The sequence below is a fragment of the Anomalospiza imberbis genome, chromosome 7, assembly GCF_031753505.1.
Source record: "Anomalospiza imberbis isolate Cuckoo-Finch-1a 21T00152 chromosome 7, ASM3175350v1, whole genome shotgun sequence".
Lineage (NCBI taxonomy): Eukaryota > Metazoa > Chordata > Aves > Passeriformes > Viduidae > Anomalospiza > Anomalospiza imberbis.
In genome coordinates, this window is record NC_089687.1 from 5,660,630 (window position 1) to 5,688,113 (window position 27,484).

The following is a 27,484-nucleotide window of genomic DNA, read 5'->3' on the forward strand; positions in this document are numbered from 1 at the left end:
CACGAGTCCCAGCCAAACATGTCTAAGCAGCTGCCAACCCTTAGTGTGTGCACCCATGATTAGAGAGATATGACTCTGCTAATCCAGCCCTGATTTGGGAAGAAGGATTCATATTTAGGTCACCACAAATAAGCTTCCAGGTCCACAGAAAAGAGTCAGTAGGGGCTATTTAATCAGGTAGAGATGATTCATTTGAGTAAACCTGTGCCATGACCTTTGATGAGTCTCTGAGCTCAGACAGGATGTCAAATTTTTATGAAGAAAAGAGGTGCAATCAATTAGTGCTTATGATGACCTTTTAATAAGTAAATGATTGAGGCAGACACTCATTCTGAACAGAATGAGAAATTGGATTTGTATGTGTCTAGGGTTGCCTGGGGAAGGTGGTGAAATCCACCTCCATGCTTGATCTATTACTGCAGCCAAAAGATAACCTCAAAGGAAGTTGTAGCCAGGTGAGGGTCAGACTCTTCTCCAAGGCAACTAGTGAAGGGACAAGAGGACAGAGCCTCCAGGTTCAGGCTGGACATCAGGAAGAATTTCATCACATGAAGAGCTGTCAAGAATTGGAAGGGGCTGCCCGGAGAGGTGGTGGAATCACCACCCCTGCAGGTGTTCAAGAAACAGCTGGACATGAATTCAGTGCTATGGTTTAGTTGACAAGGTCATCACCTTTTTCAAAGGTTGGACTCGATGATGTCTGAGGTCTTTTCCAGCCTGTACGATCCTGTGACATACATACCCACACACATGCATATACGCGGCTGGAACAGACATGGAATACAGGGGCACAGAATGGCTAAAAACCGCAGAGGTTCGCGCGCCCCACGAGGATCCAAGGATCGGTGACACCGCTGGATGCGGGAGCGCTGTTCCCGCGGGAACCGCAGACGAGCCCCCCCCCCCCGGCAGCGGGAGGAGGAGGAGCGGGGGGTTTCCGCGGAGCCGGTGCCGAGCCCGGGGCCGCGACAGGTGCGGCGGCGGCCCCCGGCCGAGAGCAGCCGCCAAGCGCGGCCGGCGGGACACGGGGCGAGCAGGGGCGATGCGGCACCTGCCGCGCATAAAAGTGATGGAGCGGCGGGGCGGCGGCGGGCGCGATGCGGGCCGGCGGGGGCGCGGCGGGCGCGGGGCAGGCGCGGGGCGCCGCGGGCGCGGGGCGGCGGCGGCGGGCGCGGGGCGGCGGCGGGCGGCGGGCGGCGGCCAACGCGCGGGAGCGGGACCGCACGCACAGCGTCAACACGGCCTTCGGCGCCCTCCGCCGGCTCATCCCCACCCGCCCGGCCGACCGCCGCCTCTCCAAGGTGGAGACGCTGCGCCTGGCGTCCAGCTACATCTCGCACCTGGCCAACGTGCTGCTGCTGCAGCAGCGCCGGCAGGACGAGGCGGCGGCCGCCGAGCAGCCCTGTGCTGCATGTCCGCAGCCCTGCCCGCAGCCCTGCCCGCAGCCCTGCCCGCAGCCCTGCCCGCAGCCCGCTCGGCCCCCCCAGCCCTGCTCGCCACCAGGTGCCTCCGCGCCTCGGTCCATCTGCACCTTCTGCCTCAGCGACCAGCGGCAGCGGGTAAGGGCCGGCTTCCGAGCGCCTCTCTTGGAGCTCTCTGTTGGGGAGGTTATTGGTATCCCCCGCAGGTTTGGGATTGAACCGGCCAAGAGTTCAGTGCTGTCCTTGGTGCCTCCTAACCTGTGTTTTTATCCATCGAACAGCACCGAGAAAAAGAGAAACCATCACCTGATCCAGCCGTAACCGGACTCTGAACAGGCTGAGGTCTCGCACCACTCCTGCTCTGACTGTACCACTGCTCTGGGTAACATCGCCTCACTCGTGCTGCATGTTTACATTTAGATAGCACAGTCCTAAAAGAGTTACTTTTTAAGCCTACGCACTTTGTTTCATATTGTGAGGGGTTTTTTCAGGGTGTTTTGCAAATGAAATTCTCTGCCTCTGTTGAGATGGCTGCACCTGGTTCTGCAGCTATTTTAGCGCGAGAAATGTTAAAGCTCAGCAGCCAAGCCCTGATCCTGATGCCTCCTAAACCTGTGTCGCATGATGAAACTTGAACTTCCAAACACACAGTGTTCCCTGTCAGGGGAAGCTGTCATGAACACGCCGTGCCCGACGCCTCCAGCCCAGCCTGGGCTGCACGCAGCGCTGCCGCCCACTCCTCCAGCTGCACGCCAGACCTTGGGGACAGGGGCTGATGCCGACAGCTGACATGCTTGAGAGTTCTCAAGGATGCTGGGAGATTATTTTGAGGTGTTCACAGAAAGTCGGAAAACTTCCAGCGAAAGCAGCGCCGTTGGCTGCGCACAGGCGCAGAGCACAAAGGCACGGGACGTAGCCAGCGCAGGAGAGGAAAGGGGAGAAGTGCAGTGTAAGCGATGCTCCTTTCTTATTGACAGCGAGAGTCGTGCCAGTCCTTTAAATAGCACGGGATATTCCTGAATCTGTCTGGCAAGGAGGGTTTCCCAAGGGCTTTTACCCATCACCCAGGTCGTTCCATAATCGTGCCCTGTACATCGCTGAGGTTGTTTATCTCCCCTCAGTTTACTAACTTGTATCCTTTTTTTCCAGAAGTAACTCTAAAAGGCAAATAAGCATATTCTGTTTTCAGATTTGGACATTAGTGAAGCAGCAGGCTAAAATCTTACACCCCAGTAATGCTGGATTCTAAGAAACACAGGTTAATTTTGCAACTTTTTTTATAGCTATTTATAATATAATTAATTAGGCTTTAACTTGTTTCTCTGGGAGGCACTCTGTACTCTTTGAGAGCTTGGTAGCTGTACCACTCCCAGAAGTGCTGCAAGGAGAGCTTGTCTCCTTTCTCATTCCCTGATGCCATCTGTGCTCCTGGCCAGCCTTGCTTCTCTGGCCAAACAGGCGGGCTGAAGAAGCAGCACTTTCTTTTCTGTACAGGGTTTTCTCTTCTTGCCCTGCAAAGTGCAAAGCAAATTCAGGCAGTCACTATGAAGAACTTGGCAAGAGCAAGGTCGTGGTGTACAACTTCACCTTTTTAGTTTCCCTTCTCCCCTGCCCAACACACAGTGGCCACTTTTTCTGTAGCACAATGAGGAAAAATCTGCTGTACCACCAGAAATGCAATAAGCCCTTCCTTTGAATTCTAACAAAGAAAAATACCAAGCAAAGCCCCAGCGATTCCACATCACGTCAGTCTCTTCAGTTATTAAAAGCTACAGGCTGTATTTTCCTGGACTGAGAGGAGATTTTTGCTTTTAGAAGGTATCTATCATTAATCTTTTTTTAATGAGGAACTTTCAATTGCTGCCAGATCATGGTCTTTGTTTGCTTTGGCACTGATTTGCGAAGCTGGAACTCTTTACAGCTTTGTATAAAGTTTTTTGGGGTTTTTTTTTTGTGTTGTGTTGGCCTCTGTGTGTGGGTATAGAGTTCTACAAACATATCTTCCTGGATTTTTTTAAATCAATTTGAAAAAAATTTGTCTTTTAAAAAGTTATTTGCTCTACAATTAAAGCTGATGTTATATTTAGGCCCTACATTCTTATGAACACATTAAACCAAAGAATCTGACCTCTTTATAGACAATTAACACTCATTTATTCATTTTACTGTATCATTTCATATGATACCCTAAAATGATAACACATCATGCATTTTCAAAAAATTTTAGGAAATTTTTTTATTGAGTATGCTCTGACTTTTGGAATTTGTAAGAAAGACAATAAAATTATTTATTTCAGGTTTTCTAAATGCTGTGATTTTATTGCAGTTTTATGAGTTTTTAGTGTAGCTCTTGGCAAATGAAGTATATTTGGATTTAATGAGATATCTTTATACTTAGTTATTAAAGGAAATGAGTATAAAATGTGAAGTCCACTTCTGTACCAAAGTAAGAGCTGAAATCTTACAACTTGAAACTCTCATGAATAATTTCTACAATCCTATAGGAATTTGGTGCTCTTCCTTTAAAAGGGATATTATCTCCCTAGTTTTGCAAAGGGTTTGTACAAAATACATTTCAATGACAAAAGCAGGAGCAGCCCCTAACAACTTGGCCTTCTCCCCTGTTTAATGTGGCTCAGTGTAACATTAAATTCTTCTCTCTTTACTCAGGATAAACTGTTGAATTCAACTGGGCTTGAAGATTTTCTCTGGGTTTAAATTACTAAATAATACAGGAGTTTCAGCAACACTGATTGATCGTGGCAGAAATTAGACCCCAAAGCACTGTGGCCCAAATATTTATGGTACAGACAGATAATGTCTATCCAAAGCAATTATAGCCGTGATTTCTCTGAGGAACATTTGTGTATGTGTAACTGTGTGTATTTAAATGAGGAAAATTGGGGATAAATCCTTCACTTTGCTGAATTTATTTGTAATGCAAAACTTCTCTAACCCCAGGAGCAAAAAAAAAAAAAAAAAAAAAAAAAAAAAAATTGAAATCAAGCTATTACTTTTTAATGGGTTTTCTATAAATCAAGGGAAAAAGAATTTAATTTTTGGAGACACAGATGAATTGAGGGCTTGGATTGTACATATAAAGAGCACATCATCATTGGTGTTTTACTGAGTTTTTATTGTATGAGCTTGTGTGTCTTATCAGTACTATTTTTTTAATCATGGAGCAGGGTTATTCATGGCATGCACAAATATACAAGTCAAAATCTTGAGGGTGTCTGAGAGCATATACCTTACTTGATGGCAAGGCCTTGGAATAATGTGAGTTTTTCCAGAGGTGCCAAACCACCTCTTGTTCTGCAGATATTGGAGGTTTGACTTGTTTGTGAGTGCATTCTGTTCTGAATGTATGAACGGAGGCAAGCCTGATGCCAACCCCAGCTTTGTTTTCCTGTAAACACTTGGCTATTCAATTTACATGATGCATGAATAAAACAGAAACAGTGAGATATACACCATTTGGTCTCAGATCCTATTAAATTATTGTTAAAATAATCCAAGCATGGTACTTTGTATAAATCATTCTACTTAGCCTGCTACATCACTGTATAAAAACAGCACCAAGCAAAGTGAATAAATCATGTTGTTTGATTTTACTGGTTAAGTTTAAAGAAGCATTTGAACATAGTTCTTGGTTATTTATGAATTAATCATAATGTAAGTTAAAGTAGTTTCATATGTTATCTTCTATTTTCACTTCTGTTCTACAAAACAGAAGTTTTCTTTCATGGAAAATCTGCTTCTTTACAAAAATCTGTATTTGTTTGCAAAATGTGATTGTATTTGCTAAAATAAACAGTATTTTTGTTACTAATTTAAACAACAAACTGCAAACATTAAGATGGAAGTTCTCTTCTATAGCCATCTTAAGATACAAGTATTTAATGTTTTTCTTTACCTTTTTCAAATCTATTTCTCCAAGATTTCAGCAGCATACTGATGTGTATGAATGCACCGTGTGCAGCATTGGCAGGAGAGAAGGGAAGTGGGTGGAAAGCTTGGGAAAATGAAAAGTGAGCTCCTCTGCTCAGGGGCTGTACAATATCCTAAGTGCCAAACACTGGAGGAGATGGAGGGAGGGAAAGGATGGGGAAAAGGGAGGGAGAAGAAAGGAAGAGGTTGATTCATTAGTGGAAGTTCATCAGGGCAGACAAGTAAAAGAGACCAGAGTGTGAGCAGTCTCTGCTGTGTTTCTGTGCTTTGGCCTGCTGCACTGTGAGACTGTTGACACTACACTGAGAGAATATCACCAAAATTTATATTAAACCTAAACTGACTGTCTAAATAACCCCTTCAAAAGAAGAGAATGACGTCTTGCTTAATAGTAAGACCTACTGGATAATACAAGGTGAGGAGAATGAATTTATATAAAATTAGCTAATATAGACAGCATGCTACAAAGGCGAGAGCTGGGAGATCTCTTACACCAGGAAACCTTTGAAGGTTGAAGAAAAATGGTTCTAATGAATCAATATGAGGATTGTGGGGGAAGAAAAAAAACTATTACTGGGATAAAAAATACCATAGAGTTTCATGGAAGCTTAGGGGGGGAAAGGCCATTTCTTAATAGTGAGAAGAACTCAACGGGCTCCTGTGGATGCATTTCTTTAAAAACCTTCTCAAAATTTGAATATACATTCATATCTAGGCAGCCCAAGTCTTATTTCAAGTGAAATCATTTAGCTGTTACAATAAAATACAAAGTTTTAGAAACCTTGAAGATTCGCCCCACTTTTGACGTTGTACAGCAAGGAGCACAGGCTTCCTCAGAAGAGGAAGGAGAAAGAGAAAGCATGGATGAATAAAGAGTAACCAGTAGCCCACCATGGAGGATATTCCCCATGGTGCCAAGAAATCTCCCTCTTTGCAAGGATTTGACATCTTGATACAAGTAAACTATGGTGCACCAAAGAAAGCAATCCCTGTTTTGGTGATAGATAAAATGTAACAAAATAATTAAGACAAAAGTTGCTTTAGAAAGGCCTTATCTACTCTTTCATTTACAACATTCACATCACAGAAGTGTTGTGAGGTTTTAATTAAACATTTAGAAATTGCTATGTGTTCTTCCAAAGGAGAAACCAATACAAATAAGACAATTACACTGAAATGGGTGATGGAACAAGGAAGTGATAAAAGTAATTCTGCTTGTTATGGCATCTCTCTCCAACATCTTATTGTGTTTCCTTCATATTATTAAAATAAGCCCTACTTTCCAAGCATATGTATGCAGATCATTTTTAAATGCAAAGACTGCAGAGACAAGTAATTCTTTCAATAAGACAGTGGAGCTTGGTGGGAAGGGTAGGCATCTGTCAGGTCCAGATAAGATCAGACAGGTGTGCTCTATCCTGAAAGGGTGTCATGAAGCTCACTTTTCCTAGGGAAAATCTTGGGTATGGAAAGCAGCAAAATGAAGTGAAACCTCCAAACAGATAAGTAAAGAAAACACAAACTCTCAGAGCTCATTTTAATCCAAAATACCAACTCTGTATCAGGTGAACAGATGCAGGATGAGAGGAGGATAACACCTTTACCAAACAGCAAAAAATAAAGGGCAGGAGGATCATTTCACTCTATAGTCTCAAATTAATCCTTTATATTAGAAACAAAGGTGACTTTAGCAACAATAATCACTGCAAAGAGCCACTGGGACAGGGAGAGGGTTGGAACACAGGACACCCAGGACAGGCTGTGGGAAGAGGGGTGGTTAAAATGGAGACAAGAAAACCAAGAAGGTGGAAATCCAACAGCAGTGTCACAACACCTACACAGGATGGTAGAGCCAGGCTTTCCCAAGGGACACACAATGAAAGCGCAAGCAGCAAAAATCACAAGTTGCAATAACTGAATCTTTATTTTCTTTTACTTAAGGAAGAAAGCTTCTCACCACAAGCATGGTTAAGCACTGGAACAGGTCATCCAGGGAGGCTGTGGAAGCCTCTTCCTTGAAGAGCCTCAGAACTTGCCAGAGCGAGGGCTCAGCTGGGTCTAACTTTGAAGTCAGCCTTGCTTTGAAAATGGAAGATGTATGGAATAACTCAAAAAGTCCTTTTCAATCTAATTTTTCCCGTGATTTTATGAAATGATGAGCTTAGGCCTCTCTGGAAAGAAAGTTTGTAGAATAAAAAGAAAAGTGCTAGGACTTCACAGGAAAAACCCATACTTTTGGTCAGTGCCAGGATCTATTATGCCAGATAAGATGAGGGGCATCCAGGTATGCATATAAAGAGGGGAGCAAAAAAGATTCCTGGAGAAAGTAGGAACTCGACAGGCCTATAAAGGGAATTTCCAAAAATATAAACAGTCAGAGGCAGGGGTCTGTTTCTATCAGAAGGACCTCTCAGGTCTGAATAAGTAAAGAGTTTTTAACTATTTGTTTGGATGATGCTTAAATTTACAGGTGACAGCTTTGGAGGGCTGATTAAAATCAGGGATTAACTCATAGAAAATTGTTCTTTAAAAGATGCATTTCAATGTAGAAATGTTGGTAGTGCCACACCTGGCAGGAATAATGCACCACACAAACATATGATGGAAAATGACAAGCAGAAAATTATTTTTGAGGTGTTGCACGTCACTGACATGACAAACTTTTACAAGAAAAGCAAACCCCACACTGGATACCAACTTCACCAAGACCCCTTTTGGCAATATTTTCTATGATCATTAGAACTTCCCTGAATTTTGTCTGAAACATCTGGCTGGGTGGAAAATCTGTTAAAAGTTGTAGCTTAGAAGAATATTACAAGTAGAGAAGTACATCATCTTAACTACTGTGTCTGTGCAAATGAAATGATGGAAAGGGACCTGAGACGACTGTGAAAGCCAAACTAGGTAACAGTGAGAGAGGATATCTATCTTATTAACAAATAAATGTCTCCCAAAGACACCAGCAGCAGTATAAAAAGAAGTTATGAGGCACTGAAGTTTTCAAGGATAACCTTTAAAGAACTTGTGGTGCTGCTGGTGATGGGAGCCCGAGAATATGCTAAATACATGCACATACAACAATTAGACTATCAGAAGTGCACAATAGAAGTTTTAGCATTGTGGTAAGAGGTGTAACAAAGAGATTCAAGATATATCCATGGGAAACAGGCACCAGGCTGCAGGGAGCAAGGCCCTACTGTGTGTTGTTTTGTTACCACTGCAACCGATTATTTTTATTTGCCACACTGCTCAAAGAAAACCTGAGTGGAAAAGACAGGCTTTAATAACAGGTGTTGCGAAAGATAACAGCATAAGTGAGAGTTTCTGGCTGATGTAAGAGGCAGTTTCTGGACCGCTCAGTATCTGCAGCAGTGTGAAACACCAGCCCTGGAGCAGCCAAGCACAGGTCAGGCCCTCTGAAGCAGGAGCAGCGGCCAACAAGACAGACCCAAAGAGGAACGGCCAACAGCAGCAACCCACAACATTCCTGCATTGTTCAGAACAGAGCTGAAACCAGCCAGAGGCAGGAGGAAAAGCAAAGACCACTTTTCTGCTACATAAAACATGGTAGTGCTTATTTTAGCCTCTGCAATGAGATGGAGCAGAAACAAAATGTACGTTATGGGGAGCCTCTGCATTCCAGCAAATGCCGCAACATTGCCGCGTCCTCCGTCCCACCAGACTATCCTTTGGCACATGGCAGCTGTCACCAACGTATTGCAAATGAGCAGGAATTCTCTGCAGGAATTGTTTCTCTCTGCCCTCTTGGTGTGTTTGTCTCTCCTCAAGTGGCCCAGCTTTCCCCAGAATGGGAAATACACAGGAAATATTACTTGAAATATTTCCTTACTACCGTTAGGAAAACACTGCTGCTCTTGAAATGTTTTAATTAAGATGGTTAAACTGCTTAATTAAGCCTATTTAAAAGGCTCATTCTTATTTCCACTATGGACTTTGGAGATCTTATGGCCTCCAAGAGTACAAAGGGGTGCAAAGGTCTACATAATGTAAATAAGAATTTGTGAATTTATTTTCACTGGCATTATTTATAGTTAGTGTTCTCATGTGAGCTTAATTATCATCTGATTCTAAAAGGCTAATAATTTCACTTCATTACCCTCCAGATCTGCTTCTCTTTCACAAGTAGTTTAACAGATGCCAAAAATTTTAAAAAAATAAAAATAAAAAGAAAGATTAAGAGTCAAATCAATGCAGAAAATCAAAGCTATTACAAGACAAGGTTGGGCAATCACTGAACCGGTGATGCAGAATTTGTTGCTCACCACCTCCATCTGCTGAAAGTTTCTGTCTGAAGCAGAAACAGATCAAATCTTGCAGGTACCACTGCTCCTGCACTGAGAAAACAGCTTAAAATATATCAGTAGCAGTTTCAAAGAATGCATTAGACAGTTGGTTCTGGTGGGTAAGGCTCTGGTTCCTTTTGCCAGCTCTGCTAGTCCCTTACTCTGCAACAGGCAAAGACAAAACCTTCTAAAACTGTACAGTCAGGAATTGCTGGAACTTACCTCTTAATATCCAAACACATCTGATTTTCAACAAGATTTGTGTCTTTGAAAATGAAACTAAGGCTTTATGGGGGAAAATTTGCTAGGATTCAGATGCTGAATAAAAATCACAATGCATACAAAGATCAACATCTACACACACACACAAACCCCATTCTGTGCATGTACTTCCAGATCAACGATTACCTGAACCCCACGAGAACTGACCAGTATGGAAAGGAGCAGGAACAGAGGGACCATCTTTGTGTATTCCAAACTGAGAAAATTATCAAAATAATGCAGAATAATTTGAAGGGGTGGACATCAGCTAAGAAATGATGAACAGAGAATATGTGTTCGCTACCAGCTTACTTCCACAAAGACACAGGCAGAGTATGTGTGAACCATCCATGCTCCATCCCTGCTGAACAAGACCAGGCATGCACAGGGAGGAGGAGCTGGGAAAGATGCTCTGCTTGGTGTGTTTGTTCCTTTTTCTTCTCCCAATAAATAGAATTGAAAAGCACTTTTCAGTAACTGAGCTGAAAACAGCACATGATGCAATTTCCACTGAGCAGGTCCCCATTGCAGATCTGTTGTTCCACAACCAAATGTCAGCAGAGCAGCTGAGCCACACAGGCCTGGGAGGGAAAGGGAGAGCTCAGGAGCCTGGAAGGAAAAGGGAAATTACAGTGCTGACCAAGGAAAATAACAAAATCCCCTTCTGTTAGGCTACTTGATGATATATGGTACATGGTTTGAGCTTCCTTGTGAATCCTTGTCAAGTCAACTACCAAGCAGAATTGGAATATTACACCAGATAATGTCCCAGTCCCAATCTTTTTTCAGGACTGGTACTCCATTATGCTCCCACTTTAGTTGGAAATGAAACCTACAGCCCACTTAGCCTCAGTATGTAAGGATAGGTTTCTAATTACTCTCTGTCCCCTTGGAAAATTAAAATACTACCTCTTGTTCTGATTGTGTATGAAAGTATAGCTAAAACAAATTTCATGGCACTGATTAAGAGTCGTGTTCACTAAACTTTCCAATCCCATTATGGATCTTTCTATATTGGCATTAGCCGAGGCTGCACGGTGAGTAAGAAAAATCAGATTTCAGGTGCTCACAAGCATGACAAATAGGCACTGAAGTGGCCTTGAGCACTGTGATGTAGTAACAGAGAGGAAATTGAAGCATTCAATATTCTGAGGTGCCTGAGCCCTCTGCAGATGGCTCTTGGATTTGAAGGTACGGAATTATTTTTGTTGGAAGATCAGGGAGTTTGTGTTGGTAATCTAGCAAAAAGAAATCACCTGGTTTCATGAGGGCTTGTTGTTTGTTTTACTTTGACACTGCCAAACTAAATAATTTTAATGCAGGCAGCACAATATGAGTAACAATAATACACACACTAACTTGCAGCTCTTACTTTAGGAGCTCATCTCTAAATGAAATCAATGCAAGATTTAGCAAGTCCTTCATACAGTAGCAAATCTCCAGTTCCAGGAGGCTACTGTACATTTCTGTGTTAATTAGGAGCTTTGTGGAATTTAATTCAAGGTTGCTGACAGAAAGGTTTGTGATGAGAAGTATTTTAAACCCATGACTGACAGTAACAGCAGCGCTGCAGTCTATTGCCTTAGTTGGACTATGTGTTCTGCCCATCTTCATACCCCACCATTTCATTAAATAAATTGATGCTTAATAGCTCATGAAAAAAATATACTTCTGTATGGTAATCTTTGTATCATTCTGCATTTTATAATTGGATTTTATAATCAAAATGCATAAATTTAATTATATGTTTTTATTCTGGGGCCTGTTTCTATCTGGCAAGTAGACTTGGAGAAAGAGATTAATTCATAGTTGAATAGATGATTTGAAAATATTTATATATTATATAATCCATTTAGACATTCACTTTCAGTGAATGAAGACAATAGCAGCAGGTATCTAATAATTAGGTGTCATTAGTACATGCATAAAGATAAATTTTAATCTGTTATACTGCACTGAAATTATCATGGTTTAATATTTTTTAATTAAGAGCTTCCTTGTTTTAGATTTTCATATACATGGAAGTGCTGCAATTTTGAAATAAATTTTAGTATTAAAAATGTCACAAAATAATAGAATAGTGATGTTTCCTCTTTAAATTTTCAGGCACAGCAATTGTGAGTCCCAGCAAAAAAAATCTGATTTGTTAACACAAACCTCCCTGATCTTCCAACAAAAATAATTCTGTATCTTCAAATAAAATTAATTCAGATTAGCTTGTAGGTTTAATCAAACATGTAGAACACAAATCAGAGCAACAAAATTGGCTATTACTCAGTAATATGCACAGGTGTGACCCTGCAAAGGTCAACAGCCAGGCACTTTGTTCAAGTATGGAAAGTTAAAAATAGCCTGTGCAAGTGTAGTTTATATAAACTGGTGATGTACAGTAGCCTTTGAAGGCAAGTAAGAGTGAAAAAGTGTATTTAATTACCTAAAATTTAATTGACCTGTACAGGAGAAAAATATGAAATATGAACAATCCAGCAGCTTTATGAAAGAAATGAAGTGCTACTTTATAAGACTATTAGAATTCCTATTGATTTTGTGAATAATTGTGTCCTTGATTATTTTATCTCTCTTTCCATACATTCAGCCATCCCCTGCAAATGAAATTTAATTATTGTTTAGACAGAATCTGAACATATCCTCAAGCAAAATAGTACAACCAGCAATGGCACAACAATTTGACAGCTCCCTGCAGCAGTACACAGAATCCATCCAGAATTGGATTGTGTCCCAGAGTGCTGCAAAACTACTCTTTGCTGCCTCTCCTTGTGTTCTCAAACAAAGCCAAGTCAGCCAAAGGATGAAATCGGGTAGCTCTTGGTGGAATTCCTGTTTCTCCCTCAACGCCAGCACTTGCATACTCGGGACCAAGCCCGATTCCCTGCTGGTGGCCTCTCCTTCAGGAGCACAGAGGGAGGAGGGTCTGTGTCCCTCCTCAGTGAAGAAGAACTCAACTAACTGCCAGAAGGAAAGCAGCCTGTGCAGGATCAGTGGTTTGGTAGCAACCAGGACACCCCAGCATCACAGGGCTTGTGCAATGCAGGTCACAACACCAAGCTGATGTTTCAGACTGCCTGAAGACTCAGGCCGGTATCACAGCACCAGTTATGTCAAGATCTGGTCCAAAGTGGAAAAATCCACTTAATTTTGAGATGTTCTTCATGCAGCCTTTCAGAGGAAGAAGAGTTCTTTCAAATGCACCAAACACTGTGCCCAGCCATGACATTTCTGTAAAGGTTGCAGGAGTACAAACAAGAGCTGGACTCAGCAGCTGCCTCTCATCTATGCCAGTTCTGGATGCCAGCATAGAAGACTGATTTAAAATTGCATGATGAGGTACATTTAAAATGTACATCAAAAACCTGAATTTTTACAGGCTGGATTCACCCCTAATTTTGTAAGTACATCTTGTCACATTTTCCAGGCAGCTTAACCTTTTGAAACTACTACCTATTAGTGGGCCAAAACCATCTTTTAGCTTTAGAAGGGGTTTAAATTCAAAATATACTTGGCACTTCTGTTTCAAGTAAAGATTAAAAGCTGGTAAAAAAGAGTCTCACACTGAGCTAAACCCACCCCAGAATGGTGTTATAAATATGCAGAGGCTACAGGGAATAAAAACAAAAAAAGGCCTTTGTTTCAGCAAAGAAATCTGCTTCCTTTTCAGGATCAAATATGATCCAAGAGAAAATGGTGAAAACTATAAAAAATTACACAGAATGAGAGTCTACAGCAAAATATAGAAATATTCTTCAGTAATATGTAAGAGAACAAGGAAATAAGCACCAATTTATAGTTTTAGATTGAGACACCCAAGTTAATCTCTAAAGACTCACCAAGATGACCATACTCAGGCTCTGAGTAAAGACATTGAACCGCAATGAGACTGAGGAATGGATATTGTTGGAGTCCAGGACATCCCTCTGGCTGTCCTGGCTGTCTCGAGACCCTGGCAGGGGGCTTGGAGACCCTGGCATGAAGTCAAAAACACCTGTGGCTTCAATTTTAGCCTGTGGAAAAAGCTGTCAATTTTGTATGAGGAATTACAAGCCACAAGGGTTTGAGTAGTGTGATATTTGAACTAACACAGGGTGGAAAAGTAGAATTTTGAGATTTTTAGAATGGGGTTCAAGGGGGTAGAAGATGGAGGAATTTGGGCATGTCCTGGCCTTCTCCTTCGTCTTGTCCTCCATGTCTTGGTGTGATGGCGACACTTTTCTATTGGCTTAAGGTAGAGATTCACAGTCTAACATGGCTGATGGGAATTGGTAATAAGTTGTAAACATAGACACGTAGTTTTGAGTATATAAGGTGGGAGCTGTCCAAGGCTCGGGGGCAGAATGCCATGGCCTCCCTGCTAGCCAGAGCTTGGCAGGTCAGAGAAAGAATGTTATGGATAAGAAGAAATAAACAACCTTGAAAACGCAATCGGACGCATTCCAGGCTCCTTCTTTGGCTGCTTCGGGCTAGGGAGAAAAGAATCTTTATGATCTCAGGGTCACCCTGACCTTCAGAGCCCCAAGAAATAGACAGGATATGACTGAACCCAAAGGGAAAGTAAAGCTTGATGTTCTCAATTTGAACATATCCAACAGTCACCATTAATAAAGCCTGATGGCACAATTTCTCTAACAAACCTAATTCAGGCTTGAAAAGAGAAAATACACTCTGTGTGTTTTATAAGGTTGAACGGAGTCACTTGGGACCTACAAATTCACAAGTATGGCCTCAGTAGTTTGTGAGTCTTTATAACACACCCTGAAAGGTTTGATTTAATGCAGATAAATGGAGATAAGAAGGATGGTCCTGTACAATGACCAGAAGAGCTTTTACTTGTACATTTTCTCAAGAGAGAAAATACAAAGGGAAAAAAAAAATAAAAAGAAGAAAAAAGGAAAGCAGAACAAGCCTCTAGCCATATTTGTAGACAAATGAGCATATGCAAGTGGAAGCCTGAGCCCTGTGTTTTCTGTAATATTCCATGTGCAGCTGTGAATGCTTGCACTAATGCCAGTTAATCTGCAGAGCTATGGGCTGAGGGAAGGCAGTGTTGGCCACAGCACTGGAGTCATCTACTACTCTTCAAACATTGAAACTCAACCCTTCACATCCTCCTGGGCTCCACCAGAAGGGAGCAGATGGAGCCTCACTAAGCTGCTCATTCAAACACAAATGCATAATAAGGCAGTAAACATTAGGGGTTTGACACAATACCAAAGCAGAGGAACAGCAAGAGTTTTGCTAAAAGTGCTTCTCACTTAAGCCTGTCTCTGATGCTTCCAGTAGAGTGAGAGTTCATGGCCTAAACCAGGACTAGAAGCATAGAATTAAATCTGAGTAAACCTTGTTTATATTAAAAACCAATTAAAACTAGAGAAAAGACCCTTTGCAATGGCACTGTCTGACTCTGTTTTTATGTGATGCACCAATTTCAAGCAGCTCTGCAATTTGTTGTTTGCATCCTTGCAATTAAGGCCCATCCCTGACATCCTGCACTAAGAGGATGTCTTTCAGCCTGCTTTTGGTTTGGTTTTTCTTGAAAGGTCTGACAATTTTCTCTTTCATTCCTACTCCAGATGAAATATGTATTTTTTCCTCTTTCTAGCAGTCAAAGTTTAGAGAAGAAATAAAATAAAGACGAAAAGTTCTTCTTGCTCAGCTTTTTAATTTAAAGGTTTTTCTACTTTAATTTTCTTTCTTTCCTGTTTTAAAAATTCATTGAACTCTTAGAGTTAGTAGTAAAAGTGCCATTCAAGTATCTCTTTTTCCTGAAACCATGGCAGAAACCATCCATCTCTTTGGGATAAATAAGCTTAAAGAAGACTTTCTTTTGTTCTCTTTCCCATGACTGAAGTGAAATTGCTTTCACCACTGGATATAACTTCATTTTGAAAGAGTTTTCTTAATAAATGCAAAGTTGGATTCAGAATACACAGAAAGATGGGACAGAAAAGGATAATGATCCACAAGAAGAATAAACCTCCAAAGTGTTTTCTCCTACTTTCTGGATATCTTATTCTAATTCTGACATCCTTCCTCCTCACAAAGCAATTCTGACTGCAAACCTTTCCAAACCTTTTGAGTTGAGGAGCATCTTCACACCATTTTGTGATCTGATGCATTCCAGCCACTCACATGTGGCCCTACTGGTTTGTCAGGATGCATTCCTGTCTCACTTTATTAAATACCTTGAGGATAATATTTGCTGCAATACAGTTGGGCAAAGAAGAGGATGTGAAACAAAGTCTTGATTCTGAATTCCCTGACCAATCTTGTCATTCAAATAGAAATAAAGAGTATGGGATAAATCCAAAGAGGAGAAGGAGAATAGTTTTCTGTGCTTATTCAAAGGATAATGAAGTCCTAGGGGAGACAATAAAAGAAAATGAAATTGTACAAAGGACACCTCTAGTACATCTAGTAAACTTTGTAGGAAAAAATAACAACAAAATCAATAAAAAAACCTATTTGTGAGGATGCTAAATAAAGCAAGCTAGAAACAAGACTTTGAAATGCATATGTTGTAAACGGACTACTAATATTTCAAAATAATTATACCTAATCCAGGTTGAGATTCCATAAGGATATTTACCCAGTGCTTACCTCTTCTTTTGTGCAACCTGACTTCCTATAAATGATCAGGGAAAAAGAAACATGGCAAAGCTCTTCAGCACAGTGCACACCATGTACTGTTCTGCTCAAAACAATGCCTGCATTTGCCCAAAAGCTGTGTGAGTGTTTAAGGTAGATCATCCATGTGCTGGTTTGTTCTGCATGGATGGTTACTCATGTTAAACCTTGTTGATTTTTATGCAAGAGGAACAGCAAAATGAAAGTGCAGAATACCAGAGTCTCATGCTGCACTGTTTCTAAATATACTGGCTACACAAAGTCCATCAGCATCCTAAAAACAACCTTTAGTAGCAGGTATAACAGTGTCTTTATTCTCATTTTAAAGGGATAATCAGATTTTCATCTGATTATAACAATTATCTCTTTGCGCTGAAACTAAGCACAATGAAAACAGTCTAAATGGATTTTGGAAAGAGTGAGATAGTCACTGAGTGAACTGGAGTAATGCTTGACAGAATGGCAGGAAGGAATCTACAGGTTTGCTGTAAAATATATGTATTAAAAAGAAAAGAAACCAACAAAGCAACAAATACACACATACTTCTAGCCCAATATTTCAGCACACAAAACAACTTATATTCATTAATAATCACAATACATCCCTCTCCATTTTAAGAGACAAGTTCCTAAATACTTACGCAGTGCTTTGAACTCTGAAAGTCTTTTAATTGAAAGAGACCTGCACATTTCAGCAGTACTTAAATGACTTCAGGTAATCCAAAATTCATCTGAAAGTTCAAAGAGATTCATTTATAGAGTATTGGCATTTCAAGTGACCAACTCTTAACCTGTCAAATTATAGATCTTAAAAACTACGGCAAAAATCTCTTTTTAGAACTTTGGTCTGGTCATGCATTGCAGCTTATCAATAGCAGTAAAGCTTGGCAAACACAGAGGCTGTGGTTGAAGTTCATGTCAATATAGCACAAGGTCCAGGAAAGACTTGCTGTCTCACTAAAAGCTTTTCTAAAGATTTAACTAGAAGAATGCTAATGCTATTGTAAGATTTTTCTGCACTGCACCCACATTCACCCTGCAAGAGGTTCCCGCATGTTGTCACAGATATTAAACATAAATGTAAGTAATGAATATAAAACAAAAAGTCCTTTTGCACTACTACAATAAGCACAGTATTTAGATTTCAGGAACTGCTGAATGATAACAATCATAACTCTGAAATTATTTACTGTGAAATTTGGGCCACTAAAATAATTCTAAATATTCAATTCTCAAGGAAAAGTTCAAGGAGAAAAACCCTTAGTTCTTATTTTTGCATCATATATTATAAATATAAAATTAGCTGTATCTAAGTCTTAGAACATTTAATAATTACATTTCCATCTTCTATTCTTCCCTTGAGGTGTGGTTCATTACACAGGTGCACAGCTGCGTAGGGGTGCTCTGACTGACCTCTCCATTCTCTTAGAAGTCCAAGATGTATTCCCACTTACTATAAATGATCAAAGTTTTATGGACTAATGACAGTTTAAAATACTTTTTCCCCCCACTTTTACTGCAGCCCTGTCATTAAGACTAACAATCTAAAGTAGCTAAGAGAATGAGTAAGCAAGATGATTTACACAGATGATAGTGCAATGGTAAGAAGTGGGGAAAGTTCCTTTCAGATTTTTTTTGTAGCTGACGCATTAAAAAGATTTACACCAAGGTCTTTAAGTGAAAAGAGAGCATTGCCAAAGAGGTCTGGCAAGCTTTTCTATCAATAAAATACTCTGCCCCATAAATTTAACCAAATTCTCAGCTTAAAACCTGATTAGCACTACAAAGAGCTTGCCTTGTTACCAGAGAAGACCACCAGCCCAGTATCCAAAGGGTCTGATAAAAATCAGACAAGGTAGGAACACTTCTATAAAATTTTCACCACCTTGGCATCTCTCATACTTTTTAATTTCCCATGATGCCACATACAAAAGCTGAGGAAATATTTCGCATGAGAAAGCACAGGCTCTAATACAGAGCAAAGTCATATTGAAATTACTTAGGGCTGGGCACAGCACTAAAAGCTTGGAAGTCTCTGTGCCTGGCTGATCTGTACCTTTAGATCAAGACTTACAAGAATCATGGCATAGGGTTCAACTTCTTTCAGAATGTTCTTCAGTCAGAGGTCAATTTAGAACAAGCTTGTGTTTTTCATAATCCAACTCCTACTATTTTTGTTCATCAGAAATAGCCTGAATCAGTTCTGAGTTTAGGTGTAAGGCAGATTCAGATCAAGGCTTAATTTTATGACTGTACCAGTACATGCATTTGACATTTGAAAGTAGCAGTATTTGAAACAGTTCACAACAAAATTTCAAGACAAAATCACAGAAAGAAAACATGAGGCTTGCTGTTGCTCAGTATAACGGAACATTAGTTGTTTGGTGCTAAAAATGGGCTTAAAGTTGTAAGCCATGACTGTTTTGACAGTCCTTGCTTCCAGATCAGCTGTTCCTGACATTTCCATCAACTTGGATTGCAGCCCATCCAAATCTAGAAAACAGGTGCCATCCAGTTTTGGACTTCACCCAAAAAGAGTAGGGAAGATACTCATATGTCCTCACCCTCACCCTGAAAGTCTGAATAAAGTGATAAACTTTATATAGGGAACTCCAACAGTCAGATCCAACCTAGCAGGAAGAAAAGCAAGGGGCCAAAGGGGTGGACAAAAAAAGGGTCTTCTTATGCCACAGCAGTGCAGGCATCTCTGCTGAGGGCAGCAGGTTGCCCTCATTCAGACATCTCTGAGCCTCCAAACAGATACAAACACATACATAGAAATCCACTGGGATGGAAGCCAGGTTTGCCTTCTGACCAGTCCACACATCCCGTGCAATTCTACTCTGAAACTGAATCAGGACACAGCCTTGGATAACTGGTCCATCATAGTTGTGCTGAGTTTCTATGGAAAAGTTTGATAAGCAGCTGGATATCATTCAGGAATTGTTGTGCTACTTCAGCCCAACAAGGGTGGAAGAGAAAGCCACCAAAAAGGGAGGAACCTTCCATAACCAACACCTTTCCCAGCTCACTGCTGTGATTTGGCAGTCTACAGGCAGACAGAAGTGTCAGGAATTTAAACAATTCTGTTTACACAAAGGTTACAAACCTTGCTGGCAGCATTTCCAAACACAGAAAGAGGCAGATCCCATTCCTCTTTCTGCTCAGCCTTTCCTCAACCAAACTTTGAGCATTTGCAAGTCCAGTTTCCAATTCTCCAACTTTCACCCAGGTCTCAGACTACATACTGGACACAATCAACACCCAGTTGTAAAGTAGTGTCACAAAATCCAGGTATTGGCATGGTTAAACACCAAAATATTAATAGAGAGCCAACATGCATCAAAGAAAGGTCATCCTACAAGTCTTATTCCTAATCTTTAATCTGCATCAAATAATTTACTCCTCTATCCAAACACAGATATTATCTATGGCTGTCTAAAATACAGTTAGTATTTGTAATGGTATTCTGGTTGAGATAAGGAAAAAACCACTGAAGGTTACTCATGAAAGTGCTTACCAGTGTTCCTTGTTGGTCAGAATTATAAGTTTTAGCAAATAAATTCACTATTTCAAATTATAGGAGAACCTGTGCCAGCATTGCATGTATTCATTAAAAACATACATTCATATGTGCATAGGAAGCCCCAAAAATAGATGTGTCCTAAACAAGAAACAGGACAGAATGTGACCTTCATGGCAACAAATATTCAACTGAACACAGAGATTTTAAGCTGGTTTAGGAAAATGCTTGTTTCACATTCACCAGTTTGGAGAGGGACTCCTCTTCTGCAAATGCAAATACATCAGCTCTCCAATGGCAGATGGCAGGAGTGATCATGAACAGAGTGACTTTACTTTCTGGTCAACATCCACTTGTCAGGATTTTTATATGGGTTCCTTTTATATAGGTTCCTTCTTCATTGAAATGAAGGAAGGGCTGCATCTATTTCTTCATTCACATACAAAATATTTAGGAAAAATTAGCAGGAAACTCTCATAGAAACACAGCATCTTCCCTCCCACTCCCTGCCTTAGCATCTTGTACAGCAGCCTGGGAAACCAAAACAGGTCATGCATTAAAAACCAGTTTTCAGAACAATTCATTGTAAGCACTGCAGAGTGCTTGTTGCTTTCATGTTCTCCCCAGATGATGTGTTGACTGCATATCATATATGCAAGCTCTCATTCCTTGCAGACCTGCTCCCAAGAGAGAGTTAAAAGTGGGAAGACACATTATTCATCCAAGTACGAGAAGTTAAAAACGTTCAGAGGGGATTACAAATGTCATTTTTCCCACTGAATCTCTTTCACACTAAGTCCTGTTGACTGCACACGTTCTCACAACTGTCCCCTTTGCACAATTGTAGAAGCATCTCAATCTCAAGTATCTTCCTTCAGGGAAATTCAGAATATTTCTCTTGTTTTCAGTGCATTGGGAAAGACATGAAACTCATTCATAAAGAAATGAATCGCCCATACTTTTATTCTCACATGAACTACAACTTTTACATCCTGCATATATAGGAGTTATGTAAAATTGTGATTTATAGCACTTGTTTCACCCACTTTCGCTGCAATTTTTTTTTTTACTCCAAACAATTTTTTGTTTTGTTTTGTTCGACTTTGTATTTCAGTTACTGGTTTTTCTCCTGCAGGGTACGAATTTAAAGAAGTTCCAGAATTCTGAGATGCTATTTGTTGCAGAGGCCTTTTGTCAGTAGATGGCAGCATGTGGCTGCTTAGCACACAGACTGCCAAAATTCTTACAGGGGAAACAAACTCCCAGGCAGAAGCGGCTGGGTCTTTGTAAACCCCTATCCCTACTAATCTTTCCCAGCAAACTACTGCAGTCACGTCTCTTACAAAATCCTTCAGGGCCTGAGTCAAACCGTGAAGCTTTCCTTCATTCTGGGTTTGGTGTTTGGTTGAGATTTCTTTTTTTCCCAAACAAAAGCACAGCAGAAATTAAAAGATTTCTGTAAATCAGAGATAATCTAGACAGAGTCTCTTGGTACAGGTACTCAGAAAGGTCTGTAAAGGTTTGGAATTCCAGCCCTGTATCTGAAGTTTAAGACATCAATTCTAGCAACAAAACCAATTATTATATTCCTGCTTCTTCACAGCTCTTGACTACACAGTGTACTTTCCTGCTATCAAACAATACACACACATATATAATATTTTCTCTCTTTCCTACCTGCATAAAAAGATGCAGCAGTGTATCCAGGAGTATACACCTAACAAAATTTAAAACTATGAATTCCAAAATTCCACTCCTCTCTCAGCTGGCTTTCATATGATAATTTAAATAGAAACAGTTCCCAAGTTAGTATCATGTACATGTCTCATTCATGCTAAATTTCTAATTCTTTACATTCCCAAAAACCAACATGGGCTTGAGAAAATGTACACAGCCCTTTGCACTTGCCATCTACAGTTTGCTTCTCTGAGTAAGTAACTATATTAAATGTTGTGGGCAACATATAAAAGTGTATTTCTGTATGCAAGGTTTATTTCAATTTACATGATGTGGTTCTTCCAGGTTAGCAAGTTTAGCATGTCTTTATAAAAGGGTCTTCACAGTGGATAGAAAGCTCCTCTGTCCTACCTGGATATGTCCCTTTCACTTTCTGACAATTTAGAATCATAACAGTGTATTTTTCTGAAAATTTTATACAAGCGGTACAAGTCCACCATGCAGTCCAACAGCTCATGCGTCTCCTGTGTCATGTCCACAAACAGCCAGAATTACTTGGTCCTTTCAAAATAAATGCTAAAGAAACAAGAACCTATTGTAGGTTGCTGGTGTGTTTTTCTTACCTGGCATTATTTCATTAGCCTTATTCTGTCCCTCAGAAGCAGCTAAAATTCCACTTTTTCCTCATTGCAAGTAGGAGCTGCTTCAGCACTGTGGGGAAAGAAAACCCTTTTGTCAAACAACATAGTGCTTTTAAATTACAACATATCACACAATTGATCTTAATAAAACAAGGCTCAGAAGGGCCTTCCAGCATGTGGGAGCTCATAGATGTTTTTAAAGCAGCAAGTCCATTCACTTTGAGCCTGTGAGGGTAGTGGCCATGGCTCCCATGCCAGAGGCAGGACAGCTGGAGTGCGCAGCACTGATGGAAGCACTGCCTGAGAATCCTGTGCTCCTGGTGGGGCTCATGTGCTTGAGCCACAGGCTCCTTCAAGCCTCTGAGCTCTGGGCACCCAGATCAGGCCTCTCCCTACCCAGTCTTGCTGCCTCAGGACCCCCAGTGTCTGTCAGGAGGAGCATGTGCTCCCCCAAGCTTCTCCTGGCAGCTCTTCATATTATTTAATCTCCAAAAGTCCATCTGTCAAGGAACAGAAGTTGAAACCAGCTGCTCATCCATGGAGAGCATCACTAGGCAATTATTGCCACAGACTATCTCAGAAAGTCCAAATTTCAATATGCCTTTGATATTTGGTGTGCTTTGAGTTGCAACAGATGAACTACAAAGAAGGCTGCAAAAATCTTTTGTATTGCTAAGCAGTATTAATGGAGTAAAATGATGATGGGATTTAAAGATCCCAAGGTAATGACAATTAAAATGGCATCAATTATAGCAGAGAATGGCAGTAAAATGTCTGCATCAACCTAATTCTGTAAATAGAGGGAATCACAGCACATTTCTGCAGGTTCTAATGCTGCCACATTATATCCTACTTGCAACTATTGCTTTGCAGTTTCTGAGCACAATTTATAAGCAACATGGCAGCTGACAACACAATTCTTTATGTCTTTGATATTCTTCCCATCCTTTGATTTCTTTTTTATGACCTCTTTTTCCTTATTACCTTACCATTAATCTCTCTTTCCTCCTTGACTTCTCTCTCCAGGTGTTTTCTCCTGTATTTCTTCAGACCTTAATAAATCTGATGGATAACACTGGGGGGAGGGAAGGATCTTCTCTGAAGCAGCATTTAACAAAGATAAGGTTAAAAGAGGGGCAACAGGATCTAATGTCATTATATATTTAAATAGTGCTAATAGTGCACGAGCAGGCATGCCAGAACTCACCAGCTGTCCCTAAAGGTACAAGCCAGCTTTCTGCCTCCTCACATGATAGCCCAGTTTAACCTCTGCTGGAACATATCTCAGCACAAATAGATTGTAAAACCTCCTTCCCTACAGCCAGTCTAATTTATCTACCTTCAGAAATGTTCAGAGTTTTTCTGTACAGTTAGAAATTCAAAGATTACACTCAAAGTTATGGAAAATTAACACAGCAGAAGTTTAATAGTAGAGCTAAAGCAGAGCGGATGAAGTAGCATAACAGAGGTTTCTTCATAGATATCTATAAGCATATTGAAGATATATCTGTATATTTGTATATATAATCTAAATATTATAGATATTTATATAGATATATATACACATATATCTATATAATAAAACTGATATATAAATAATATTTTCTGTATGGACAAACTATGATACCATCAAAGTAAGCAGAATTTGACATAAATTTGAATGGGAATTCATTCATGGGAAAGAGTTCTGGACATAGAAATATGCAAGAAACTGAGGCACAATTTAGCAGAGGCAATAACATAATAGTGCTGTGTCCAGCTAAAAGAACAGCCATTGAGTTGCAGGTAATGATATCTGATCTAGACAGTTTCAAATGTTTAGGTTAACTGGCACCTAAATGCAGCTAGAAAACAACAGATCAAAATTTATGAGGAGCCATATTTTCACTCTCTGATCTCACTATTAAGAAGCAAATATAGGACCTACAAATGAGAAAAAGAATGAATTTCTAGAGAAGTGTGTGAATAGGAAGAATATATATATAACTTTGACAATGGTCATATGGATGTGCAGCTTCTAGTGTTTGCAATCAGCTTTTTCAGGCTACAACATATAACACTTTTCTTGATTGAGTCTGTGTCTGGAAAGGATTTAGTCTTGTCCTGGATAACCTTCTGGGACAAAATTCTCTCTGGCAGCCTGCTGTGCCTGTATCTCCCAGTTTTCCTTCAGGCCTTCAGCAAAAGAAGTTTGGTATCATAAAAAATTTCTCTTAAATTCTAAATTCAGACAGGCTGGTATTTAGTTAGGGTTTTTTCCACCCAAGAGAAATTATATGATTGCTCACTTATAAGTATCCTTTAGCTCCAGAGCCCTTATAATTTGTTTAGGTTAATAACATATATGGTGTCTCACACCTTCAGCAAGCTTCCATAGCTGTGCCAGATGCCATCAGTGGAAGATCTTGGCAATGAAGTACCTTCAGCTCAGCAATCCAACCAGACACAGTAGTGAGTTCTGTCCTGATGAAGTCTCTGTTACAGACACAGAAACCTCAGGCAAGATTTGACTTTGGAAAATTGTTGGAAACCCGGTTTGTGTGGCAGTGCTGGAGGTGGAAATCCACTTTACACTTCATACACTATATAGCCAACACTACCACAGCTAGAAGGTTAGAGCTGCTCCACATCAAGAACAAAATACATCAGTCTTCTGTTTAAGCCTTCATCATTTTACTGTTAAATAAAATGTCTCAGGTTTCACCCAGTCTTTCATAGTGTATTTTCTGACACTGCCTGCATTAGGCAGCCCTTTTCCTCATGCAAGTTCCTGTACCTACAAAACTGTTTTCATTTAACTGTTTATAAAATAACTTCTCAGGTCTGACATTGCCAGAAAAGTTTCAAATACAGCATCTGTCCCTCTTGTGCTTTCTCTGCATTCACCAATGCTTTGGAAATGAAGCCATGTCTCAAAAATCAGGCCTGGATTACAAAGAGGTAGTGCAGCTGCAGAAGCCAGCACTGCTGCACTAAGCTTCAAAAGCACAAAAGGTCTGATATTATTTTTAATAACCTGGCCTCATCTTGAAGGAGAAGTAGGAATTAGAAAGGAGGAAAAGAGATGAGGCATGAGATAACCAGCTTAGATAAAGCAAAGGCATGATTTGATGCAGTTTGCTCTGCAGTCATATTATTGGGTGCATAACACTCACACCCTGGGTCACTTTAGGAAACTTCTAAGAGGCACAAAGAGATTCAGGAAGTAGGGGACATGACATGTAAAAGTACAAAACAGTGCATTACTGTCCAATACACAAAAACAATTGCTAGGAATAATGAGGTACCAATCCAATCCTTGAGAAGTTCACTGCTCCAGAGATTACTCCAGATGACTGCTTCAAACAACATTTGCCAGCCAGGAAGATCATGTGAGGAGGCTTTTCTCTATTTGACCTTGGGACATGTTAAACCTTGGTGCTGCAGAGCTGCCATTTTAGCTCTTGTTTTCTTCTTAAGACTGTGTATTTTCCATGTTTTTTTTTTTTTTTCCTTTTGAATCATTGAGCTGCCAATTATGTCTTTCTCATGTACCTTATCTCTGCAGTTTCACCTTGTTTCTTTGCACAGCCTGCTCTTTTCCAGCTCTTGCCATCAGGGCAGCAGGTTTCTCAGAAGTCGGAGCTGGGGCTGCACAAACATTACGGGATCCTGGATCACAGACAGCTGAACCACTGGGAGGAGGTTACAGGGGCAACAGGCTGTTCTGGAAAACTATTGACATTCTCCTGGGAAGAGCAAGGGAGCAGAGAGCAGCAACACTCACTAAAATAAAAGAACCTCTTTGCATCTCATTCAACTCTGACACAGCAGTGAGAGCAGCAGAGGATTCACACAAAAGCAGACAGAAGTACATAACAGACCTCTTCATTTGCACTAAGAAGTTAAGCAACAATAAGCCTACTTAGACCTGCAGATGGTTCAGTGCCTATAATGCTTGGCTTGGGTTTTAATGCAGAAATATCAAAAGCTGCTAGTGGCAATGCTGAATGACCTCCTGCCTACAGTCAGTGATTTGCTTTTAATACTGAACACGATCTACAGAGTGACTGATCATATTTTGAGTCTCATTAGGCAGTCACAAATGGAAGGGAAGAGGCACTAGCTCACTCTCTCTGCCCTGATGAGCAATAGCAGGATAAAGCACTGCCAGCCCTCACAGATAAGAACCTGCACACTCTGGGGATGCAGCAGCAAGAAAAGTTTGGTGTGTGCAAACAGCCGAGGCAACATGTGCCAGATGTGACACTGCAGGAAAAGCACAGGAAATAAAAAAGTTATCATGGATATAACAACCTCATCTGTGGCACTCTGTCTCTCTTGTGAGATGAAGAAATTTCCATATCCTAGCAGGCAATCACATCTAACTGCATGACCCCACTGCTTTGTTCAGCTGAACAGCTAAATAATTGTTTTCCATCTTTTCTCAGATGGAAGGCTCTTAAAATGTCACAATATTCCAATACTGCAAATGTAAGTCAACTTATAAAAAGTATATCCAAGCTATATTAGAAAAAATATATCCAAGCTTATAAAAAATATCCAAGCTACTCTTCTTGACCCCTGAAAAGAATCCATAAACCTCTGAACAACAGATCAGACAGAGCAGACATAAGCCTCCTCACTATAACTATTTTTTCTCTTTCTGATGTCCCAGCACCCATCTACTCCTTACAGTAAGGGTTGTCTTGCAAAACTTACTCTGTTAGGCATTTGTATCAATTGATTTTATCCTGAATATTGGTTGTCAAAGAAAATTAACTATGGTGAGTGTTTCTAGAAAACTGTTATAAATGCTGTCATCTTGTGGAAATTGCAATTACTAAACAAGGATCCCTGGTAACTTCAAAGCTTTTGGACATAACTTTGAAGTCTGTGTATGTCAGATTTCACCTGTCTATATTTATATTTACTGTTGCCCTGAAATGACTGGAGCATCTCTACTGATGAGAAAGAACAGAGCACTACCTGTTTATACCAATGGATTTGACTTCTTTAATGAATTTTGAAATGACTATTGAAAATTTCTACTTGCTACACTTAAATATTTGCAATCTGGCTACAATG

The 27,484-nt window shown here is 40.4% G+C and overlaps 1 protein-coding gene and 1 long non-coding RNA gene across 2 annotated transcripts in view; one reads left to right on the top strand and one right to left on the bottom strand.

Annotated features, from left to right (window-relative positions):
* LOC137476816 (uncharacterized) overlaps window positions 1-27,484 on the bottom strand; it is a 162,982-nt gene that overhangs the window by 126,633 nt on the left and 8,865 nt on the right. Inside the window, exon 3 of the long non-coding RNA XR_011000629.1 lies at window positions 22,400-22,487. This is a non-coding gene — a long non-coding RNA (uncharacterized lncRNA). The remainder of the gene's footprint in view (window positions 1-22,399; window positions 22,488-27,484) is intronic.
* LOC137476812 (basic helix-loop-helix transcription factor scleraxis-like) lies at window positions 808-5,158 on the top strand. The gene is made up of 2 exons (XM_068195160.1): window positions 808-1,559; window positions 1,703-5,158. Exons 1-2 carry the CDS (start codon window positions 1,098-1,100, stop codon window positions 1,751-1,753), a joined length of 513 nt encoding a protein of 170 aa, XP_068051261.1. The 5' UTR covers window positions 808-1,097; the 3' UTR covers window positions 1,754-5,158.